Source organism: Leptosomus discolor, chromosome 4 (assembly GCF_034619465.1).
Source record: "Leptosomus discolor isolate bLepDis1 chromosome 4, bLepDis1.hap2, whole genome shotgun sequence".
Taxonomy (NCBI): Eukaryota; Metazoa; Chordata; class Aves; order Leptosomiformes; family Leptosomidae; genus Leptosomus; species Leptosomus discolor.
Window position 1 is genome coordinate 27,767,957 of NC_141394.1, and position 18,946 is coordinate 27,786,902.

Here is an 18,946-nt window from a genome sequence, read left to right on the forward strand (position 1 = left end):
CTATGGCACTTTTTCTTTATGCTGGATCAAGGTACCGCCTGTTTTTCTTCATCTAAGGTAACACTGACATAAGAGGTATCAGGCCTGCTTGAGCTCCACACTGTGAGATCCAGCTAACTCAAAGATGCTGTTGTAGAGCATCTGTGGGATCCTGATCAGGATCCCATGTATATTGCTGCGTGCTCCAGAAGTGTATAACCAATATTACTACAAAATTGAAAAGTAAGTCACTGGGTAAAGACGCCAGTGCTAGGATGAAAAGAGGAGCCTTAAGGTTGCATAAAACCAAACACTCAAAAGCAGTCTTTCTCCTTTCTAATATATTTATATATACTTTAAAAAGACTATTTCTTTTAAATTGATCTGTACTGTGGACAGTGCACAAGTTAGACCTACTTTGGCACTGACTTGTGGTTTTGTACTCAAAGAAGGTGGTGTCTACCATATTCTGATTCAGTTATTCTTGTTATAGATAACAAGAGTCCAGTGAATGAGGAGAGGATTCCAGAGAGAGAAAGGACAGTGATATTAGCTGATTGCTGCTCTAGAGAATTTAGGTAATTTCATGTTCCCATTCTGAAGTTTTGAGGCAGAAGCCAGAAGGCTTTTAAAACATGCTTTTCAGAAGTGCTCGTCAGTTTTGTACTGCACTTTCTTGAAAGACCTTACAGCTGACCTGTGGACATCCAAGCAGTCACAAATGCATCTGAAATTAAAGGCAGTTTGAATACGGATGTAAAAAATACTGTATACTGGTAAGTGTTAAGAAAAGTAGTATCTTAAAGTAGTATCAGAAGTGGAAGAAATGCTTCAGCCTAATTTGCTAAATACAAGCATGTAAAATGATGACAAAATAAAACAATGTTTGGACAGCACTCAATACAGAAAGGAGTTCTACAGGAAAGCACATTAGGAAATTAATAATTCTGTTTTCTCAACAGGATTTGAATGGCATTCAACATATAAATAATGCAACCATAAACTCAAACACAAAACAAAGTATCAAATAACTGCTAATTAACCGAGCACTATTTATCCTGTATACTAATGAGGGCAGGTTCTTGGCAGGGAGCTGGGGTGTGGGAAGAACGCACTTACATAATTAAGGGCAATCAATGCTACGAACAAGGATCCTAACTAAAGTTTAATCAGCCACTTTGTACCTTTAAGTTTTTGACTTTTGAACACATAACTTTGTAACTGTAGTAACATTTTCTGGACGAAGTTCTGCCCTCGTAGTCTTTTAAGTACAGAGAGACCCTACCAAGCACAAAATCTAATTCCATTAAAAAAGCAGGAATTGTTCTTTTGCTATCCTAATATTGATTCTTTTTTTCCAGTAGGAACTTAACTAGGTGCTACACTTCATTTTTTCAGGGACAGGTGTTACAAGTTTTTTAATCTGGAAAACAACATGACTCTGATTTTATCCTATTTCCAAAAAGCTGACACTAACTTAACAGAAATATATGATGGTAAAATTACAAATAGAAATTTCGTTATAACAAGACTTGTGTGCCAAAAAATACAAAGAATGCATTTCCAGAGGACTTCTCTAGACACCTTCCAATGATAATTTTTCAGTAACTGTGATTGGTAACCACAGTGCAAAATCTGACAAGAATCAATAATACATTATATGAAGGACATAGAATCATTCAGGTTGGAAAAGACCTTTGAGATCACCCAGTCCAACCATCAACCCTACTCTGCCAAGTACACCCCTAAACCGTATCTCCAAGCACCACATCTAAACGACCTTTAAACACATTAAGGGATGGTGACTCAACCACCTCCCCGGGCAGCCTATTCCAATGCCTGACAATCCTTTCAGTGAAATGTAAGGCTATAGATTTACACAGCCATTTTACAGTTCTAGCTGCAAAATACCTGCTGGAAATCTTAAATTATTTGTAAGCTCTAGAAAGAGCCTCACAACAGCAACTAAATACTGACTGATGACTGCTGTGCCATAAACAAGACATAAATTTGGATGATGTCCACCTGCAACCTTGAAAGAGAGACTAATGACGATAAATCCATTAATTCATTAAAAAAAATTAACTTAATAAAATACAGTAAATAAAACACAGTAAAATCACAGCACATTAATTTAAATTAGTACATGCTGTTGCAGTAATGCTTATGTTCTAGCCATTTGACTTTTATTATTAATAAAACTTTTTATGAGTTTGTCCTAAATGCTGTTAAAAAACATTCACTTTAAGATGTCAGTGCATTTACTTTTCCAAGTGTAAGCAGTTTTCATCCAATTAGTGTCAAAAGTAAGAAGAGAAAACATCACATACATGATGCATACTTCAGAATCCAAGGGTACAGGTCACCCTGACACATTGAAACATGAGCTGCTAGGGAACCTGATTGTATAAGAAATAAAGTCTCCTCTGGATTTTGCAGAAATAAGAGAGGAAACAACAAACAACTCAAACAGTTTAGGCAGCAGGGGATGGCAGTCTCAACATCCTATCTATGGTTGCCACTTCCAGGCTGTCACTTCAGTTCTGGTTTGAAATAGCCAGGATCACGTGCCAGATGAAACAAGTTAGTGACACTAATCAGTTTTTTGTTGACAGTCATCCCTGTTACAAATTCCCATCCCTGCCCTGCCATCCCAGCAATCATTCTGTGTGGTGATGGAGAAACACAATGTCTCAGGAAGATTTATTAATCTGTTAATCTTAGCAGCAGTCCCTGCAGAGCAGTTCAAAGACTCACCGGCAGGACAAAATGGAAATGAGGATTATACCGTAGCACACTTCAGCTAACAAAATGTCCCTTCTGCTCTTCTGCTTATGATAAATTCATACAGATTATTTTTGTTTCAATAAAAGTTTAATTGGCATTTGAGATGCTCCTCAATGAGCAGATGATCTCACTGCCTTAAAGCACCAACAGTGGCACACACTGTCTGAATGTAAATACATTGGGGAAGGAGGAAAGGTAGGCACAACCATGTAGTATCATCTACCACAACCTCCCATGGCAGGGTTGGCCAGAACCACCTATCAACTTCTGTCTGTTTACTCAATCTTGCATGTCCATGTGAGAAATCTTTACAACCAGGACTTCATTTCACACACACACAAAATCATGCTGTATTCAGTACTCAGAAACAAACAAGACCAAAAATTCTAGTGACTTTGTTTCCTCTTCAACTTTGTTTTTTGTTAGCACTTTAGCTTCATTTCTTCATAGACTCCAAGTCAGTGTCAAAATCCAGGTGAAACACTTGCCCGCTGAAGACAATGGTAAAGTTCCCCCTCAAATGAAGGGGTTTAGCTCATCAGCTCAAGTCTGGCTGACAGCCTAAGAAAATCCATTGCCATTTTGAGTACCAGCATAAAGAAGATTTTACAGGAGAACAAGCAAACCAGTGGATGAAAAATATGAAGTATTACTTCCGTATTCAATGTTATACCCAAATTCCTGGTACAATTCCAATAAAATCTTTGCTACTGTATTAGAAGTGAAACAGGAGACAGATACCATAAAAGCTTATGGTAAAAATACAGTGATTTATTTCTCTTTTCTGTGACCAGTGGAAATCAGCCCCATACTTGAAGTGGGCTGAAGATACATGTTAAGATATATGTTATGAATGCGTATGTTAAGCCCTATTTTAAGCTTCCAGCCTATTTGTCCTACGTTTACCTATTAGAGACAAATACCTAATGCTAGTAGCTCATTATTCCAGATGTATACCTTACTAGTAGCTGCAAAAGCAGTTTTCTTAATATTACTTTTCTTGGTGATTAAAATCGTGTGCAGGCACACTGAATATTTTTTAATCACAGAATCACTAGGCTGGAATAGACCTCTGAGATCATCAAGTCCAACAAGGTAACAATCAGAAATTACTAACTATATTGCTGTCTCAGGTAGAAGTTACATAGTCATTCTGAGAATCTTTCCTGGAATGTCAAAGATCATGGAAACAGTTTTCTAGTAGGGTTATGTTATTTTATGTACCTCTTCTCATTATAGCAGATAAGGAATGGATACATGTAGGTTTGTTGAGTGGTTCTCAACTATCAAATTTTATAGAAGTAGATTCTCTTCAAATTTTGGCAAAAAAAGAGGGTACCACTGCTTAGAGAAAAGGCTGGAAGTAGAAGTAACAAGAGTAGTTTTGTTGAACAGTGAACAATGAAACCTAATAAACTAGCAAGCAGACTAATGGATACTTACGACTCCTGATCTATACTGAGGAGTCCCACCAAAAAGTCTCATAAAAGTGTCAGCACACTTCAGAAACATTGTCACAGAAAATCATTTGTATTAGATAAGACCTGTTCACTTTCTGCATCATCAATACTAAGGCACAAATAACTACAGGACATTTAAAGATCTAAGTAACTACTTCCAGCTGCATATAATTATCTATTATCTACAAATCCTCTGCTTAAACATATGGCTAGCCTGAATTTGAAGCGGAAGTGTTTCAGGACTAAACAAAAAAACCAGCTATGTCTAGGCTAAAAATTCCCAGGGTACCGAATTAATACAGTGAAAGTACATCAATTTAGTATAAAAAGAGGTACACAGTTCAGCAGACCAAGGAGAAGTTGTAGAAAGAAAAAGAGAAAAGACAGATGCAAACAAAATGTGTCCCATGATTCTACTTTCAGCAATAGTAGGGAAAGCTGTTAAAGAAAAGTCAGAATTCTAGAGTCACAGTGGGCCATCGTAGATGTTAATACAGGATAACAAAATTTCTGAGTGCTCTACTCTTTCCAAGAGATTTATCTTTTTTTATGACAACATAAAATTCAAAACCAACTCTAAATCTGAATGTGGCAGTTTCAAACAATGAAGTATTTTGTGAACAAGTTCTGCTAAAGGAATCTTTTGACAACAATAAAAGTATTTGCCTTCCTCTTCATGCATAAGATAAATATAATAAGATCTGTCATCAACCAGGAAACATACGTTAGAAAGTCCAGTTTCCATGTCTCAGTTCTCCCTCTACTCCTTCATGAATGTGCTCAAACAGGAATGACAGACCCTTCAGATTTTGTGTTTGAATCACATTACAGAGCAAACAAGCCCTCTGCTTGGTTCCAAAAAAACCCTGCATCTTCCATTCTATTTGGTTTTACTGAGCATTTTAATCAGTATTTGGCTTCACTTAGTATTTTTGGCATATATACTACCTCAGATGTAGAAGGAAGTTTCAACAGACAAAAGAGCCCTAACTGCTCCAACAAGATGAAACTGGCACCATCTGGTAGGCAAAAGGTTTTGGCAAAATAACTGGGTGTAAGGCGCATATAAAATTAGGTTTATTTTGCACTCTTTCCATCTCACGACCATAGAGACAGTTCAAAGAGAATGGTTCTAGGGGAGAAGAGACAGATGAGAACTCACCTTGCCTAGGAACTTTGCAGAGTATGGAGAGAGCTGCAGTGGAAAGGTGGTGATTTCTAGCAGCTAAGCTACGCCATTATTAACACTCTTCAGGTCTGTGAGGTAACAATCTGATTTAGCATCCATCTTCAGTTGTTCTAACCACCCACAAGGCGCTCCTGAGCCCTGGCATCAATTAGACCTAGGATCTCAATGACTCGCTGTCCTAAGGGATTAACAGAATTTAGCTGTGGTGGTGCACGACAGCATGGTGCCATGTAATCATTGTAATTAAAGCACATCACTAAATTTTTAGACTTTGTAGAGTGACAGCTCTTGTTAATATTGAGGAGACAAGATGGTACAGATGCATGGAGAAACAAGTTAACAGCAATGAATAGTTTAGGGAAAAAAAGGAACAGAAAAGCACGAAGCATACCCAAAAGTGTTTTTACCACTATCTCCAAAAGCAGAAATAGAAGGGGATAAGGGATAAGCACTGAAACCTAAATAATCCAAGTATACTTAATAACCCCTTAGTGAGGCATTTTAAATACAAGGGAAAAATCTTTTTCCCAGATGTGTAATCTGTCAAAATCCCTGCCACAGATATCACAAAGTCTAAGGGCTTAATAGGGTTCTACAAAAGAGTATCATAGACACAGACACTCCAGTCACCATCATCTTTAAGCAAAGGTGAATAACGGTAAGACATACACATCTTCATTCCTCAGAGCTTAAATCAACACCCAGGCAATTGCAAATCTTGCACTTGGAATACTTTCACTGCACAACAGAAAGCAGTGCAGAGGTCTCCTAGCAAGCACTGATCTGAGCTGGCCTGCCTGATGCCTAGGGCACACCAGTACAGAAAAAACAGGGCCAGAGAAGGTCTCTGCTATGTGTATGAAGGAGGGCTTACACCCTAAAGCACCAGGCAGCACCACTACACCCAGTCCTGGATCCAGTTCAGTCAACTGCAGTCTATGCATCCTTGGTAAAGATGCACACACTGAAACTGAGGCCTGCCTATTGATTAATTCAGCTTTAATACTTGTCTCCGAAGTTGCTGATATCGACCACTGCCAAATAAAAGATCATTTGCGCACCTGTTAGACACTTGACATTACACTGTAAGTAAAACCCCAAGGGCAGATGCAATAAATACTTCTGTGAATTCACAGACCTAAGCAAAGAACTGTCTTCTAGGAAACTGATTATCTTTGCAGAAACGTTTGCAATTTCCTGTGCATGAGTCAACTGACTGTCTCTGGGCCGATTTTGTTCCTATACACAGACACACACATTAGTATAGAGACACTGTTTTCATTCCACTAAAAAGCTGCCCAGGAACTTCAATCTGATGCTATGTATCAGACGCAGTGAGAAATTGCAAACATTACCTCCTGAAACCAAACCAGGCAACTGTAATTAGCCCCAAAACTTAAACTCTTGAGAGATGCTCAGGAAAAGATATATTGAGGAAAAGGTTAATAAATACCAAACAGCATGAAATGTTGTAACAGGAGATGGCTGGGAAGGAAGAGTTTAAAACTTAGTTTTGAAAGCACTGATCTGATATAGCCAGACTGTGTGTAGACACATCCTAGGCAAGTTTGAAAGCGTTACAATATGCTTAAGCTTATCTGCTCAAGCACAAGGCAGCAGGGACATGCAGCTAGCTCACTCTGACTCAGCTGGCGTCTCTCTACCCCTGTGTTCAAAAGAATATTCTTGGTTGTTCATCTGCATCCAAACCCAGGTTAATTTCTGACTAAAACTCCTGAACTGCAGGATGTCTTTCTCAAGCACAAGCTCCCACACCAGTAAAATGGCACCTTGCAGGTAAGAAAGACAGAAGCACAATGTTCTGCTTAGCAGACAAAATCATGACAAAATAGCAAGGGCTGAGAGGAGGTAAGAGACCCATAGACTACAAAGAGGCAGCAGTAAATATCTCTCAAAGCAAAACACACAGCCCTCTACCTGAAACCTGTGCACAACTTACACCATGTTTCTAAAGTGGCCAATGCATCTGTCTTTGTAAAGTTATTTCTTGGTTTCACTTGTGCAGCCTGGCAAAGTTAAACTGGGTTAAACTAAACCATTTGCACAGACTTTGCCATTTTAGTACCTCTCGCCCTCAGGAGAGGGGTTTTTCTTACATTCCAGAAGTGCCAATTATTACATTAATGCTTCTTTGCAGTTTCCATGGATGTGCAAACACATACAAACTAGAGAGTTTTAGTCCTTCCAGCACAGAATTATTACTTGGGCTGGTAAAACGAGAAGGGAACTTCTGTGCTTCGAGCTTTTGTGTGTAACACAGGAAACTATGCCATCCATGAAACTGGGTCTTACTCAGTAAGTATTTTTCACTCTGTCAGATTTATCTAAAGAATTATATATACTCACAATAAGGCATTTTGAAAGAGATGAAACATAAACCCACAGTTCTGCACAGTTTCTGAGATCTATAAACTTGTGAAACAGACAAACAAGTGTATGTCAGCTCTTCAATCTTACCGCGAATTAGTGACAGTAGGTTTACAGGTGCTCATGGCAGCTTTTAGACTTTCCAAAGCTGCTTCCCTGCGAAAATGAAGCCAGACTAAGAGTACACAGTTTCATAAAACTTCAACAACAAATGCATCAAACTAAAACTGTTGGATCAAGCTGAAGAGAGATAATTTCTCCTGAAAATCTGAATTATCACTTTTTTTTCTCTTCTAAATGATATTAATACAGCTAAGAAAAGTCTTTTAATAATCCCACAACGTTTTCAGCTTTAGATTACCTGGTTGAATAATTCCAGTAACAACAGAGAGATATTCTTCCGGTTCCTGATCAGTGGAAATCTCTTTGATACCTCCATCTAAGGTCAGTATCTCATAAAGAATCTTTGAATTCTCCACCCCACAAAGTAGAATCACCACATTATCCAGAGGTTTTAGAACTTGTTCCAGAAAATAACTTGTTTTTCGATTCAGGCAGTTAAGAAGTCCACATGATAGTATCAGGAGTTTACATTTATAACACGGTAAAGAGAATAGCTCCTGGTGCTTGAAAGATGAAGTCTCCAGATTGTACAGTAAGATTCCTCCTTCATTCACTATGTGTCCAAAAAGAGATTTTAAATACAGAGCCCACGCTTCTGCTTCTTGTTCATATATCACGAGAATATCCTTTGTATTTTCTAGAGAGAAGAAAACATTAAAAAAAAAAATTTCAGATGCATTTCAAATCCATTATAAATATCAGAAGACAGATCATTAGTTTTCTCCACTCTTAAAAACTTGAGGTGCTGAAGAAACAGGGCAGGTCATCTTGAAATGACAACCATCTGCTTATTTCTCGACCAAGGCAGAAAGATTGTCCACACAAATGCTGGTAAAATAGCTCAGAATATTTTATGTTTAGAATAGCTTCAACTAGTATTTCAGAATAAATACTGAAGTTGCAGTGTAGAAAGCAGAGTGCATTCACACATTCTGCTCTCTCCTAGATTCTTGACAAGTAAGAGATACTACCAAAAAATGCAACTGTTAGCTTTTAATGGCAGAAGTAAAGAAAATACATTTGAACACTGGACACAATCTGACCTAATTAGAAAGCGGATTAGTATGTTTAGGATATTTTGGCAGCATGGTATTAGGATAGTTGTTAGTGATCTTTCTTTACTGTCCTTATTCTAAAAAAATTACATTGTAATAGAAGGAAATGCAGCTGAGCATGAACTTAAAATGAGATCTGACAAAAATAAATCTAGAACTACATTTTTTTTTAGTTGTGCTTTCCCTTTAAGATGTAAATGCTAGATGTTATGCTAGTAAGAAGACTAATACTCTTCCACAGTGTTACTAGGGTGACAGTATGAAACAGGCAACAGGCACAAGCTGAAACACAGGAGGCTCCCTCTGAGCATCGGGAAAAGCTTTTTTTACTGTGAGCACTGGCATAAGCTGCCCAGGAAGGCTGTGGAATCTCCATCCTTGGAGCTACTCAAAAGATGCCTGGACATGATCCCGGCTCTAGGTACCTTGCTTGAGCAGGGGCGTTGTACAAGCTGGCCTCCAGATGTCCCTTCCAACCACAACCACCCTGTGATTCTGTGAAACCACAAATAACTGTGATTTGCTAACCAGTAAAATATACATTAAAATGTCAGGGTAGCTTAATACCTCTGGAGTAGTTCACAATCACAGCCCTGTGAAGCAACCCAGGAATAGCTACAGCTGCTGCACTTTACCTCCACTGAACTTCACTGTGTCTCCCAGGCTCCTGATGGGTCAGGCAACCTGACTGACACTTGTCTGCAGTGCACCAGAGCTTCTTTGCAGGTGAGTATCTAAGCTGCTGCTTTGTGAGTATCAAGAGATATGGAAAAGGTGGGCATACATAGAGTTAAAATGTTTCTTGGGCACACAATGGATCTGGACAGTGGGATGCACTGTTGGAAGCATAGAACAGATGTAGCTAAGGAGAATAAAAAAAACTTGTCAAGGATCCCATGTAAGTCTTGTACAAAATAAACAACTTAACCTAGATCTCCAGTCCAGGATTACTGCTTTAATTACTGGACTTCCCTACTTTTTAGAAGAAATTATTTCTAAATTTTGTTCATTCATTCGTTACTCAGGAGATATTTCAAACAAAGCTTACCCAGCTGAAGGCTGACTGAAACTTCCTGAATAGGGACACTATAGCTTAGTCTCTTGAGTTCATTATATGTTTATAAACTGTTCAGAGGATAGTTGCCATCTTTTAAACATCTGTGAATACTCATCCTTTCAAAGTTTTCTGTCATAGGAAATCATATAGGGCCATGCTCAATACGGTACTGGGTGACGATATTTCAAGATGACTGACCCTGACCAACAAACTAGAGCAGGGTAATATTTGTCAAAATATATTTGGAAAGGTGACTGCTACATTTTCCATGGTAAAACCATTCCGAAAAATGCCTGTTTCTGCTGAAATGCCGAAGCTTAATTGTAAAAATAAATAGTAGTGTATTTTTCATTTAACTCAGAGCAAAGTTATGTGTTTTATGACACTAGGATGAGAAACTTACTTGCTGCCATGCTGCAACGTTATTTGTTTTCAGAATCTCATTTGATTTTCCATAACTCTTACCAAAAAAAAAAAAAAGTAGAAACAAAAGGCTATGATGCCGCATAGTTTCAAAAGAAGAAATTGTATTAACAGAGCTGTAAGGTCAAAAGCTCTTTCAGTCACCATTTCATATCACAAGAAATGGAATTACCAAGCACCTCCTATTTTCAGTCCCGATTTACTAAAAGCACTGTAGTGGTCCTTTAAAAATATGGAATTATAAAGGATGCTTAATCCATGAAGAATATTTAAGAATTCATTCTTTACACTCTGTTTGAATCTGTGTAGTTTCAACTTCCAGCCATGGAATATAATTTTAGCTATTTCTGCAAGCTTAAAGAAGTATTTGCTCTCAGAAATCTGTCCCCTAAAGTCTTCAGACTCTCACGAAGTGACTCTTAGCCTTGCTTTCATTACGGTTTGTAAACTGGGATTATTACTCTTCCCACTACAAAAGAGGCTTTGTAGAACTCCTACCATTCTCTCTGCACTTCTGCGAACTCTCCTGCCTGTTCAAAATACATTTTCAGGAATCCGAAACTATATACAGGGTAGGAGTCGCTTGTGCTTGATACAGTGTATGGGAAGAATAAAATAACCTCACTTGACGTTACCTCGGATATGCACAGAAAGTTCACATTCAGTCTTTAAGTTAAAAGGTCTCATTTTAAATTCATGCTCAGCTGCGTTTCCTTCCATTATGATGGACCTGAGTAAAGACACAGCTAAGTGGAATTGCAGGGACAGATAAAAAAGCATGTTGAAATTGAATGGTAAAAACATTCACAGAATCTTGGTGTCCTGATTGCAGAGAAGAGGAATCTGCTGGTATCTTCCACAGCATCCACTTGGCCAAGAGCCTAAGTTTCCTCTCAATGTAGGAGAGCACTGATAAGGAATGGCGCACAACCGCAACTCATCTCTGTGCAGACTGGAAGCATCCAAAAGGCATTCCCATACCCCAGAGCAGGAAAGAACTGCTGGACCCAACCATTCAGGCACAGCTGAGGAGCTCCCTATGTGCTAGGTGTGGAGGAGTAAGTCCTTCAGTAGAAATACTCTTCAAGGGCTGACATTATATAATAATCCTAACAGAAATATACATAAGGTATAAAGTTCACCCCTGTGCAAATGGACAGGACAAGGCTTGAGTATTCAAGAAATTCTAAAGATAAAAGTAAGGAAGTTGCATTGAATTGATAAAAGAAGATTAAGTAATTCTATTTCCATACACTAGATCTGCACCTAAGTCTGCAGCTTTGATCTCAGCTAAGTGTGAATGAGAAAGGGGTTTTAAGACGTTTATTGAAGGCTCAGCTGCATTTATTTTAAATATATCGATTTTTAGATATGAAAAAGAAAGCTTTATTTGTGTAAGAAAAGGGAGTGAAATATATCTAACACCATACTTGATGGAAGAAAGGCTCAGAAACATACATCTCATGAAACTTTCATTTAATGTGGCTGCCATATTTAATTTTTCTTTTCTATCTATATACAGAAGGAAGAGTCATGCTATTGAGAAGAGACTCATACGAGCGAGGCACTTTGTGCTGCAGCTTAGTGCAATGCCTATTGGTTTGAAAAAAGCAGCTAGTGCTATCAAGTCACCTCTGGGAAACCAAATGTGCATTTGTTTTGAATTATATCCTTGTATTTTTTTTTTGCCATTGATCTGCCTTCTAGATGGAGAGTTAGCTTTGATATTAAGCAGGAATGCAAGACTTACATCTTACTTCTCCAAAACTTTACTAAAAGGTGAATTTTGAAATGTTTGCCTGACTTTAAATGCCGAGTCAAAGTTTACCCTAGGAATAGCTATGAAGCGCTCTATCTAAAATCTACTCCATGTGCCTTTAGCTTTTTCCTGTTACACAACATTTTTTGCTTTCAGAAATTTTACTAAGATAATAGAATCATAGAATGGTTTGATGTAGATGCTAGAATGCAGCTTACTTGAAAATTAAAGCCCATCCAAAACTCTGCCTTCAGAACAGCAGCATTTTAACCTGAAACAACAAAAGCTGAAGTCTAGCTTTAATGCAACACTACCCGATATTGAATACACAGTAACAATGCTTAACTTTTCAATGGAGTTTTTTCCCCCTTCATTATTTTCATCTCTCACTGAATATTTCTTTGAAGTTACTGCACTTGGAATATAATGTAAGTTGAGATGAATTTTGTTCCCTTGAAAGTTAATGTAATAGAAACTATCATATCCTGACAAAATTAAGTCATGCTTCAACTACTCCTACTTGGAAACTGACTCAAAGGTAGAAATCAAATGTATTATTAGTTCAGCAGTGAGAAACAGTAAGAGAATTTACGCAGTCATCCATAACCTGAAAGGGTTCTTCTGACAAGCAAAACTATTCTCTAGTTACTGGTGCGTGGTTGCCCAAAAAAGCACATCTCCTGAAACACGCCATCTGAAGTCTTCTTTGAAAAGACCTGCTGAATCTTGTGAGAACCAAACAAGACGAGAACATCTTTGTGGACTAGCGTGACCAAGCAGGAATCAAGAACTTGCACACATAATGCAAAAGAACATCTTTTTTACAGCAACAATTAAAACACTTAGTATGGAGGGAAAAAAGGCAAGTATATAAGAAAATTAAGGGAAATCTCAAGAACTCTGTAACGCACTAAACACATCAGGAAGGCAAAGGAAACATATCAAAGATTGGGGGCTGGTGGCTAAACTTAAACAGATATCTCAGTCTATGAATCTTGCAGTCTTGTAAAAGATAGTTTCTGTGTGTTTAGAAGTGAGCAAGTAATACTTGGTTACACTCATCTTTGGTAATAACACTGCCAGATTCAGAAAAGCAAGTCCCCTGCACAGATGCCAACTTATTTTCTGCCTTTTAAAGGCTTAATGTTTGTAGATGATGTGCTTTACATCTAGATATCTGCATTTTACTAGAGTTGTTTTCAGCAAATCAGCATTAACACACTTTGTTTGACTTAAATAAGGCTGATTTCAATTAGGTTAGGCTTTAAAAATTGGCTGTACAGTCCCCCTTCCTGCCTTAGGATGCTTTCATAAAAAAACCTGACACTCGAACACAAATGTTTACCAAAAATTTAACCGAAAGATGTATCACTATATTTCTCGGGGTCATCCACAGCCTTCTCCAGCTGGGTACTGGAGCACAACGATGTCATTCCCTGTTGTTCTCTCAGCTGCCCAGGAATTCCTAGAACCACACAACAAGCTTGCCATAGGCAACTCTAATAAAAAAGTAAATCCAAGTCTGTTTACACTCCTTGCCTCAATTGCATTAGCTTTTGATATCTGTGTGAAGAAAATTCCCTTTCAAATTGTTCTCAAACACTATGTTGAGAAAGGAGAGGATCAATTGCTAGAGAAAGAAGAAAATTCATCCCTTTAATTTCATCCTGTTACAGATGTCCTCACTTGGGGAAGGGGAGGTTGTTTTATTTTTTTTAAATGGCAGTCTTAAAAAGAAAGACATTTGAGAAAGAAGTATATGACCTCTGACAGTATGTAACGAGCTACTGTCCATCAGCAAAAATTTGTTAAAATAAGTACACTTGCTGACTATCTCAAAAGAGAAGTGGAAAAGCACAGAACAGTTCTTGCTTACTTTCTCATAATATATTAATGAAAAATCGGGGCAACATAAGCAATACAGAATGACATGCAATGCATCTTTAATACTGTTGTGAACAGCAGACTATATTCTCCAAGATTACCATGAGTATCTTTCCATGGTAAAACTTACAGAGGAAGAAGTAGCTTTTTCCAGGCAAGGAGACTCAGGGCAGGGAAATTCAAGACTTTAGAAGTTGACCACACTCATCTGATTAGACTTTCATGTGTCCTAAGATTCTAGTTTCACTGTCCAAATCAAATGTCACCCAAGGTGAATATGTAACATTATCCCATGAGTTCTCATTCCACAGAAACATGCATTCTTCATCTAGAGAGTCTTAAGCCCATGTTTTTTAAAACTGCTAGGGTTTGAAAAATGTCCGTTTTCCCACTGAGGTATCTCCTCTGCTCTCCCTTTACCCCCCATTCCTTTCACTCTGTTGGATAAAACTATGGGTATAGTCAAGGGTCATGATACAACGACAAAAATGGAGCATGAGAAACATGAGAAAGTGTAAGAGACCCAGACTCCTGTCTTTGCTTGAAGATTTGCAAAACCTTTCTTCTAAGCTCAATAAGATTCATTTCCATTTGGGCTGTATGAAGGACGAGAATGGCAAGCATACATACTAGTTCAAATGAGACTCCAGAAACAAAAGACCTTTAGTCTCTTGGTCCCCTTGCAATCTTTTCAAAGATTCAGCCATTCATCTCTTCATATTACTTGCCCTGATCACTTAAAATGATATCATAAGGAACTATGGAAAAAGTTTCACTAGCACTTCAAACATCCCCAAATTAACATTTGGAAACAGAATGAGAACATCTAATTCAGCACTAATCAGTGGCCTTAGCATAAGGAACTGCCCCTCACGCATCCAGACCACAAGTATTTTCCCAGTCAGTGCACCTGACACACATCCAGTAAAAATACCTCAAAATGCATCTCTAGTTCTTGGTTGCTGGAATTCTGCAAGGCAAATCCCCTGAAGCAAGCCAAAATGGATTCATCGTGGGAAGGACAGCAGAAAGCACTTTAGAACTACTTGCAGATAATGGAAAACGTTTTCAAGTAAGTCATGTTGCTTCTCAGAGACGGTCCACTAATGGAAATGAAAATTACAAAAGCCCACTTGTAAACTTTAGAGTGAGATCACGAAGTAGCTAAATTGCTGCAGCACTGTGGCACACCTGTTTCAATTAAAGCAATTATCCTAAAGCACGGGACACTCCTGCCATCACTGCGTCAGCCAGCAGAGCGGCTGCACTTCTATTCTCAAACGGCTATTTAACTAGCATGCAATAAGAACATTTTCATCATTTATGTACCTTCTGTTGCTAATTGCTAAGTTGTGTGTGAAAACAAATACTTGCTCTATCTGTATAAAATGAAGCCTCATGTCTTCATCATTCTTTTCACTAACCTCAGTGAGGTCTGGAGTGTGCAAAATGAGGTTCTACAGAGAGGAACAATTTTCCTACAAATGGGATGAGTTTAGGCTTGAACTCCTGGGCCTTCTCTTCTCAAAGAAATTCCATTGACCTTCCCTACAATGGCAATGGGAACACAGAGCCAAGTAAGGTCGTGGGGTACCTTTCCACAGCATGGACCTGACCCAAGTAGACTAGAAAGATACCTGATTATCACATCTGACAAAGCTAACATTATGCCCAAAAAGCTGTTTCTCCTGAAGAGTGATATGTCCTTATTCCCTGGTTTCAGCCTCTCTCTCTGATCTGTCCTGTGAATACATACACAAGTGTCATAATTATCACAGTATCTTTGCCTATGGAGGCCTTGTCCGTCCACAGCTGAATACCTATTGATGGACAGGTGCTGTCATTTCTAATGAACACAACTAAACACAAAAATGGGATATAGAGGTCAGAACTCAGTTCTCTACTTCAAGGTATACTTCCTCCTTTATCACCATCGCAATGAGGCAAAATTTTGTGTCATTACAGTTGCTTCCTTGAGAGTCTTTGGTAGATTTAGCAGAACACAATCACGTAATTCAGAAATGCTTTAGACACCAACAAGTCATGAAGAGAAAAATATACCATAATGGCAGTATAAAGAGCTGAAATAGTACACTACTTTTTTTTATGATTGCTGTGGAACAGGTCTTTTATGTCACACAAAAACCTCAACAAGCTGTATCAAGTTTGTCTTAACTGATGCTATTGCTACTACAACCAACCACCAACTGAAGCTTTCCCTTACACTACCACTATAACCATAGTTCTATAAACATGAAACATTTTTTAAAATTTCAGATTCAAAATGTCACTCTTAGGGTACACCAAAGTGTCCTTTTATTTTATTTTATTTTGTTTTATTCTTTATTGCCAGTGTTTCTCTTATCAGGATCTCTCTAGATGTGCCATCCTGACTTACCCCAGGGATTTTTGGATTTACGATCACATTTAAATTCTTCTTGTTTAAATTCAACCTCTTTGCTTTTTCTTCTGCCTTCTGTTGCTTTTATCTCTGCCACCTTTGATTCCATTGTTACTTCAGTTTCTTGCAAATTCTTATCTCTAATTCCTTCAAAATAAGAAACAGAGAATGGAAAACATGTTCTGCAGATATTAGTTAGTGCTAGGGGAAACAGTGTCATGAAATCCAGTACATTTACCTCTACCACAAGAGAACATACCTCAGAAAATGGTGCGTATACAACAAACCAGAAAGACCTGATCTTGTGAGCAATAACATTTTGGGCAAGCTGCTGTGGTTCCAACTGCTGTGATCTGGGGAGGTCACACAGCAGTACTGCTATATCAAACACAAGGAAAATGTCTTACACATTAAATAGCGTAATTTGTACTCTAGGGACTTGGCAGACACTGATCATCAGACAATCACCAATACACGATTTTCAATAAATATAACCACTTATTGCAATTTCTGCTTAGAGATTTCTGTGTTCCCTGCATTTGTAATGTGGTCAAATACACTCAGTTAACCACAGACGACATCTCAACAGTTCCTAAGTTACAGATTATCATTGACACAAGAAATCTGCCTAGTAGAACTCTCTCAGAGCACTCATAGAATCACAGAATGGTTTGGATTGGAAGGGACCTTTAAAGATCATCTAGTCCAACCTCCTGCCACGAGCAGGGCCATCTTTCACTAGATCAGGTTGCTCAAAGCCCCGTCCAACAACTTCTCTGGGCAACCTATTCCATTGTCTTACTCATACTTCTTTAGGTTTTTAAAACTACTATGTTTCCCTTGCCACAAGCCAGCAGAGTATCCAGGGAGGGCTTCTGACACCCAATAAACCAAATTGCTTGATCTTCTCCTGCTTTTGCAGACTGCTTTTAAATCCATTTTTTATGCATCTCGTTTACTTGAGCATTCATCCAGAAATTAAAGGAAGTGTGAGAAGCAGTTTCTATTTGATGATAACATGTCTAAGCTATGAGGCTGTAGAAAAAAGGGTGCTCCAGTTTTAGCTCATTTCTTTTGTCCCTTTCTGACAAATACGTGACAGTCACCAAAAAACCCCCAAACAATAACAACAACAAAGCCCAAGACAAATCTCTAATCAGCGCTGGACAAACACTTCATATTTTTGTGTTGACCTTTTTAACAGCATTCATGCTAATGATGCACACAGAAGGAAGTAAATGAAGCAGAAAATCATTATATAAATGTGTCGCTTCCTAAAATGAGCAATGACAGAGCTAACTGAGTTAGAAACTAAGCTAAATAAAACATTCAGCAACAACCTCAGTAGAAAGCTGACTTCTCTGTATTAAAACCACCTTAGCTTCCTCTCTACTGCCTGAAGACGAAGATTTAGACACTAGCTATATAACAAACAATTTTTATTTCTGCCCATCAGACAGAAAGAAATCGAGTTAGTCACATGAGTGCAAGCCTGCCTTCACACAATTCACCCATAGGATTGCAAAATCAACCACAACGCCCAAATACTCTTAAAGCTTACATGAGATTCAAAAGACATTTTTCCAGCAAGCATATCTCCTCAGTGTAAGTTTAACACATGCAATTACCTTTCGCCCCTGCAAAACATAAATTCTCAAATTATTACCAGTCCTAAAATAGGACAAATTTTGAGAGTTACCTGGGTATCGATTTTGGGTCCTTCTTGAGCAGACAGTCCTCATAGAAAGGTTTAATATAAGTACTACTGTCTTTGACCAAATAGGTCTCTTCCTGGAAATGAACAAACTGGAAGTTCTGTACGTTCAGGTTTTTGCAAATAGATTTACCACACCATACATACCTACCTACCATACTTTACTGTCATTGCTGTGTATTCTCATTGTTGGATAGAAACAGGAAAACTATGTCTATGTAATTACGTACACTGGAGGAAAAGTATCTCATTGGCATTTCTAGCTTTTCAAGCACACCATCTACCATTTCTAGTTAGAAAGGTACAGAATAGAAAGTGAAAACAAATCTTTCTTAAACAATTTCTGAGATCAAATTAAGCCTTATCGCACTACATTCAGAGAACCTGTGTAGTTCAAATATAGTAAAACTTAGAAGCTTGAGGGGGACAGGACACGACCAAGAAATTATGAAACATCCTGCTTTTTACATCATCAAATCCTTCATGGTTTGACCAAATCTATACAACCAAATTTTTACTTAACCAGAAAAAGAAAAATCTTAAAGAAAACAGGCTGATGCTGTCATAGGTCTATCACTGTCCTTTTTGTACATACACTTTATTAGCATCTAATCTAAGACCCCTCAAAACACCACAGTGTAACATGCTACCACATGCCAGCTGCTCAGCAATAACTGATGGCATGTTTGGTATAGATATGAAATACAGTGTGCAGTCTTACATTTCC

At 38.1% G+C, this 18,946-nt stretch overlaps 1 protein-coding gene across 1 annotated transcript in view; it reads right to left on the reverse strand.

The window, feature by feature from the left end:
- BANK1 (B cell scaffold protein with ankyrin repeats 1) overlaps positions 1-17,237 on the reverse strand; it is a 146,924-nt gene extending 129,687 nt beyond the window's left edge. Inside the window, exons 1-4 of the mRNA XM_086464796.1 lie at positions 17,216-17,237; positions 16,503-16,652; positions 13,578-13,685; positions 8,165-8,563 (exon numbers count right to left, since the gene is read on the reverse strand). Coding sequence (XP_086320922.1) covers positions 8,165-8,563; positions 13,578-13,685; positions 16,503-16,652; positions 17,216-17,237 — 679 coding nt within the window. The remainder of the gene's footprint in view (positions 1-8,164; positions 8,564-13,577; positions 13,686-16,502; positions 16,653-17,215) is intronic.
- Positions 17,238-18,946: the final 1,709 nt, after the last annotated feature.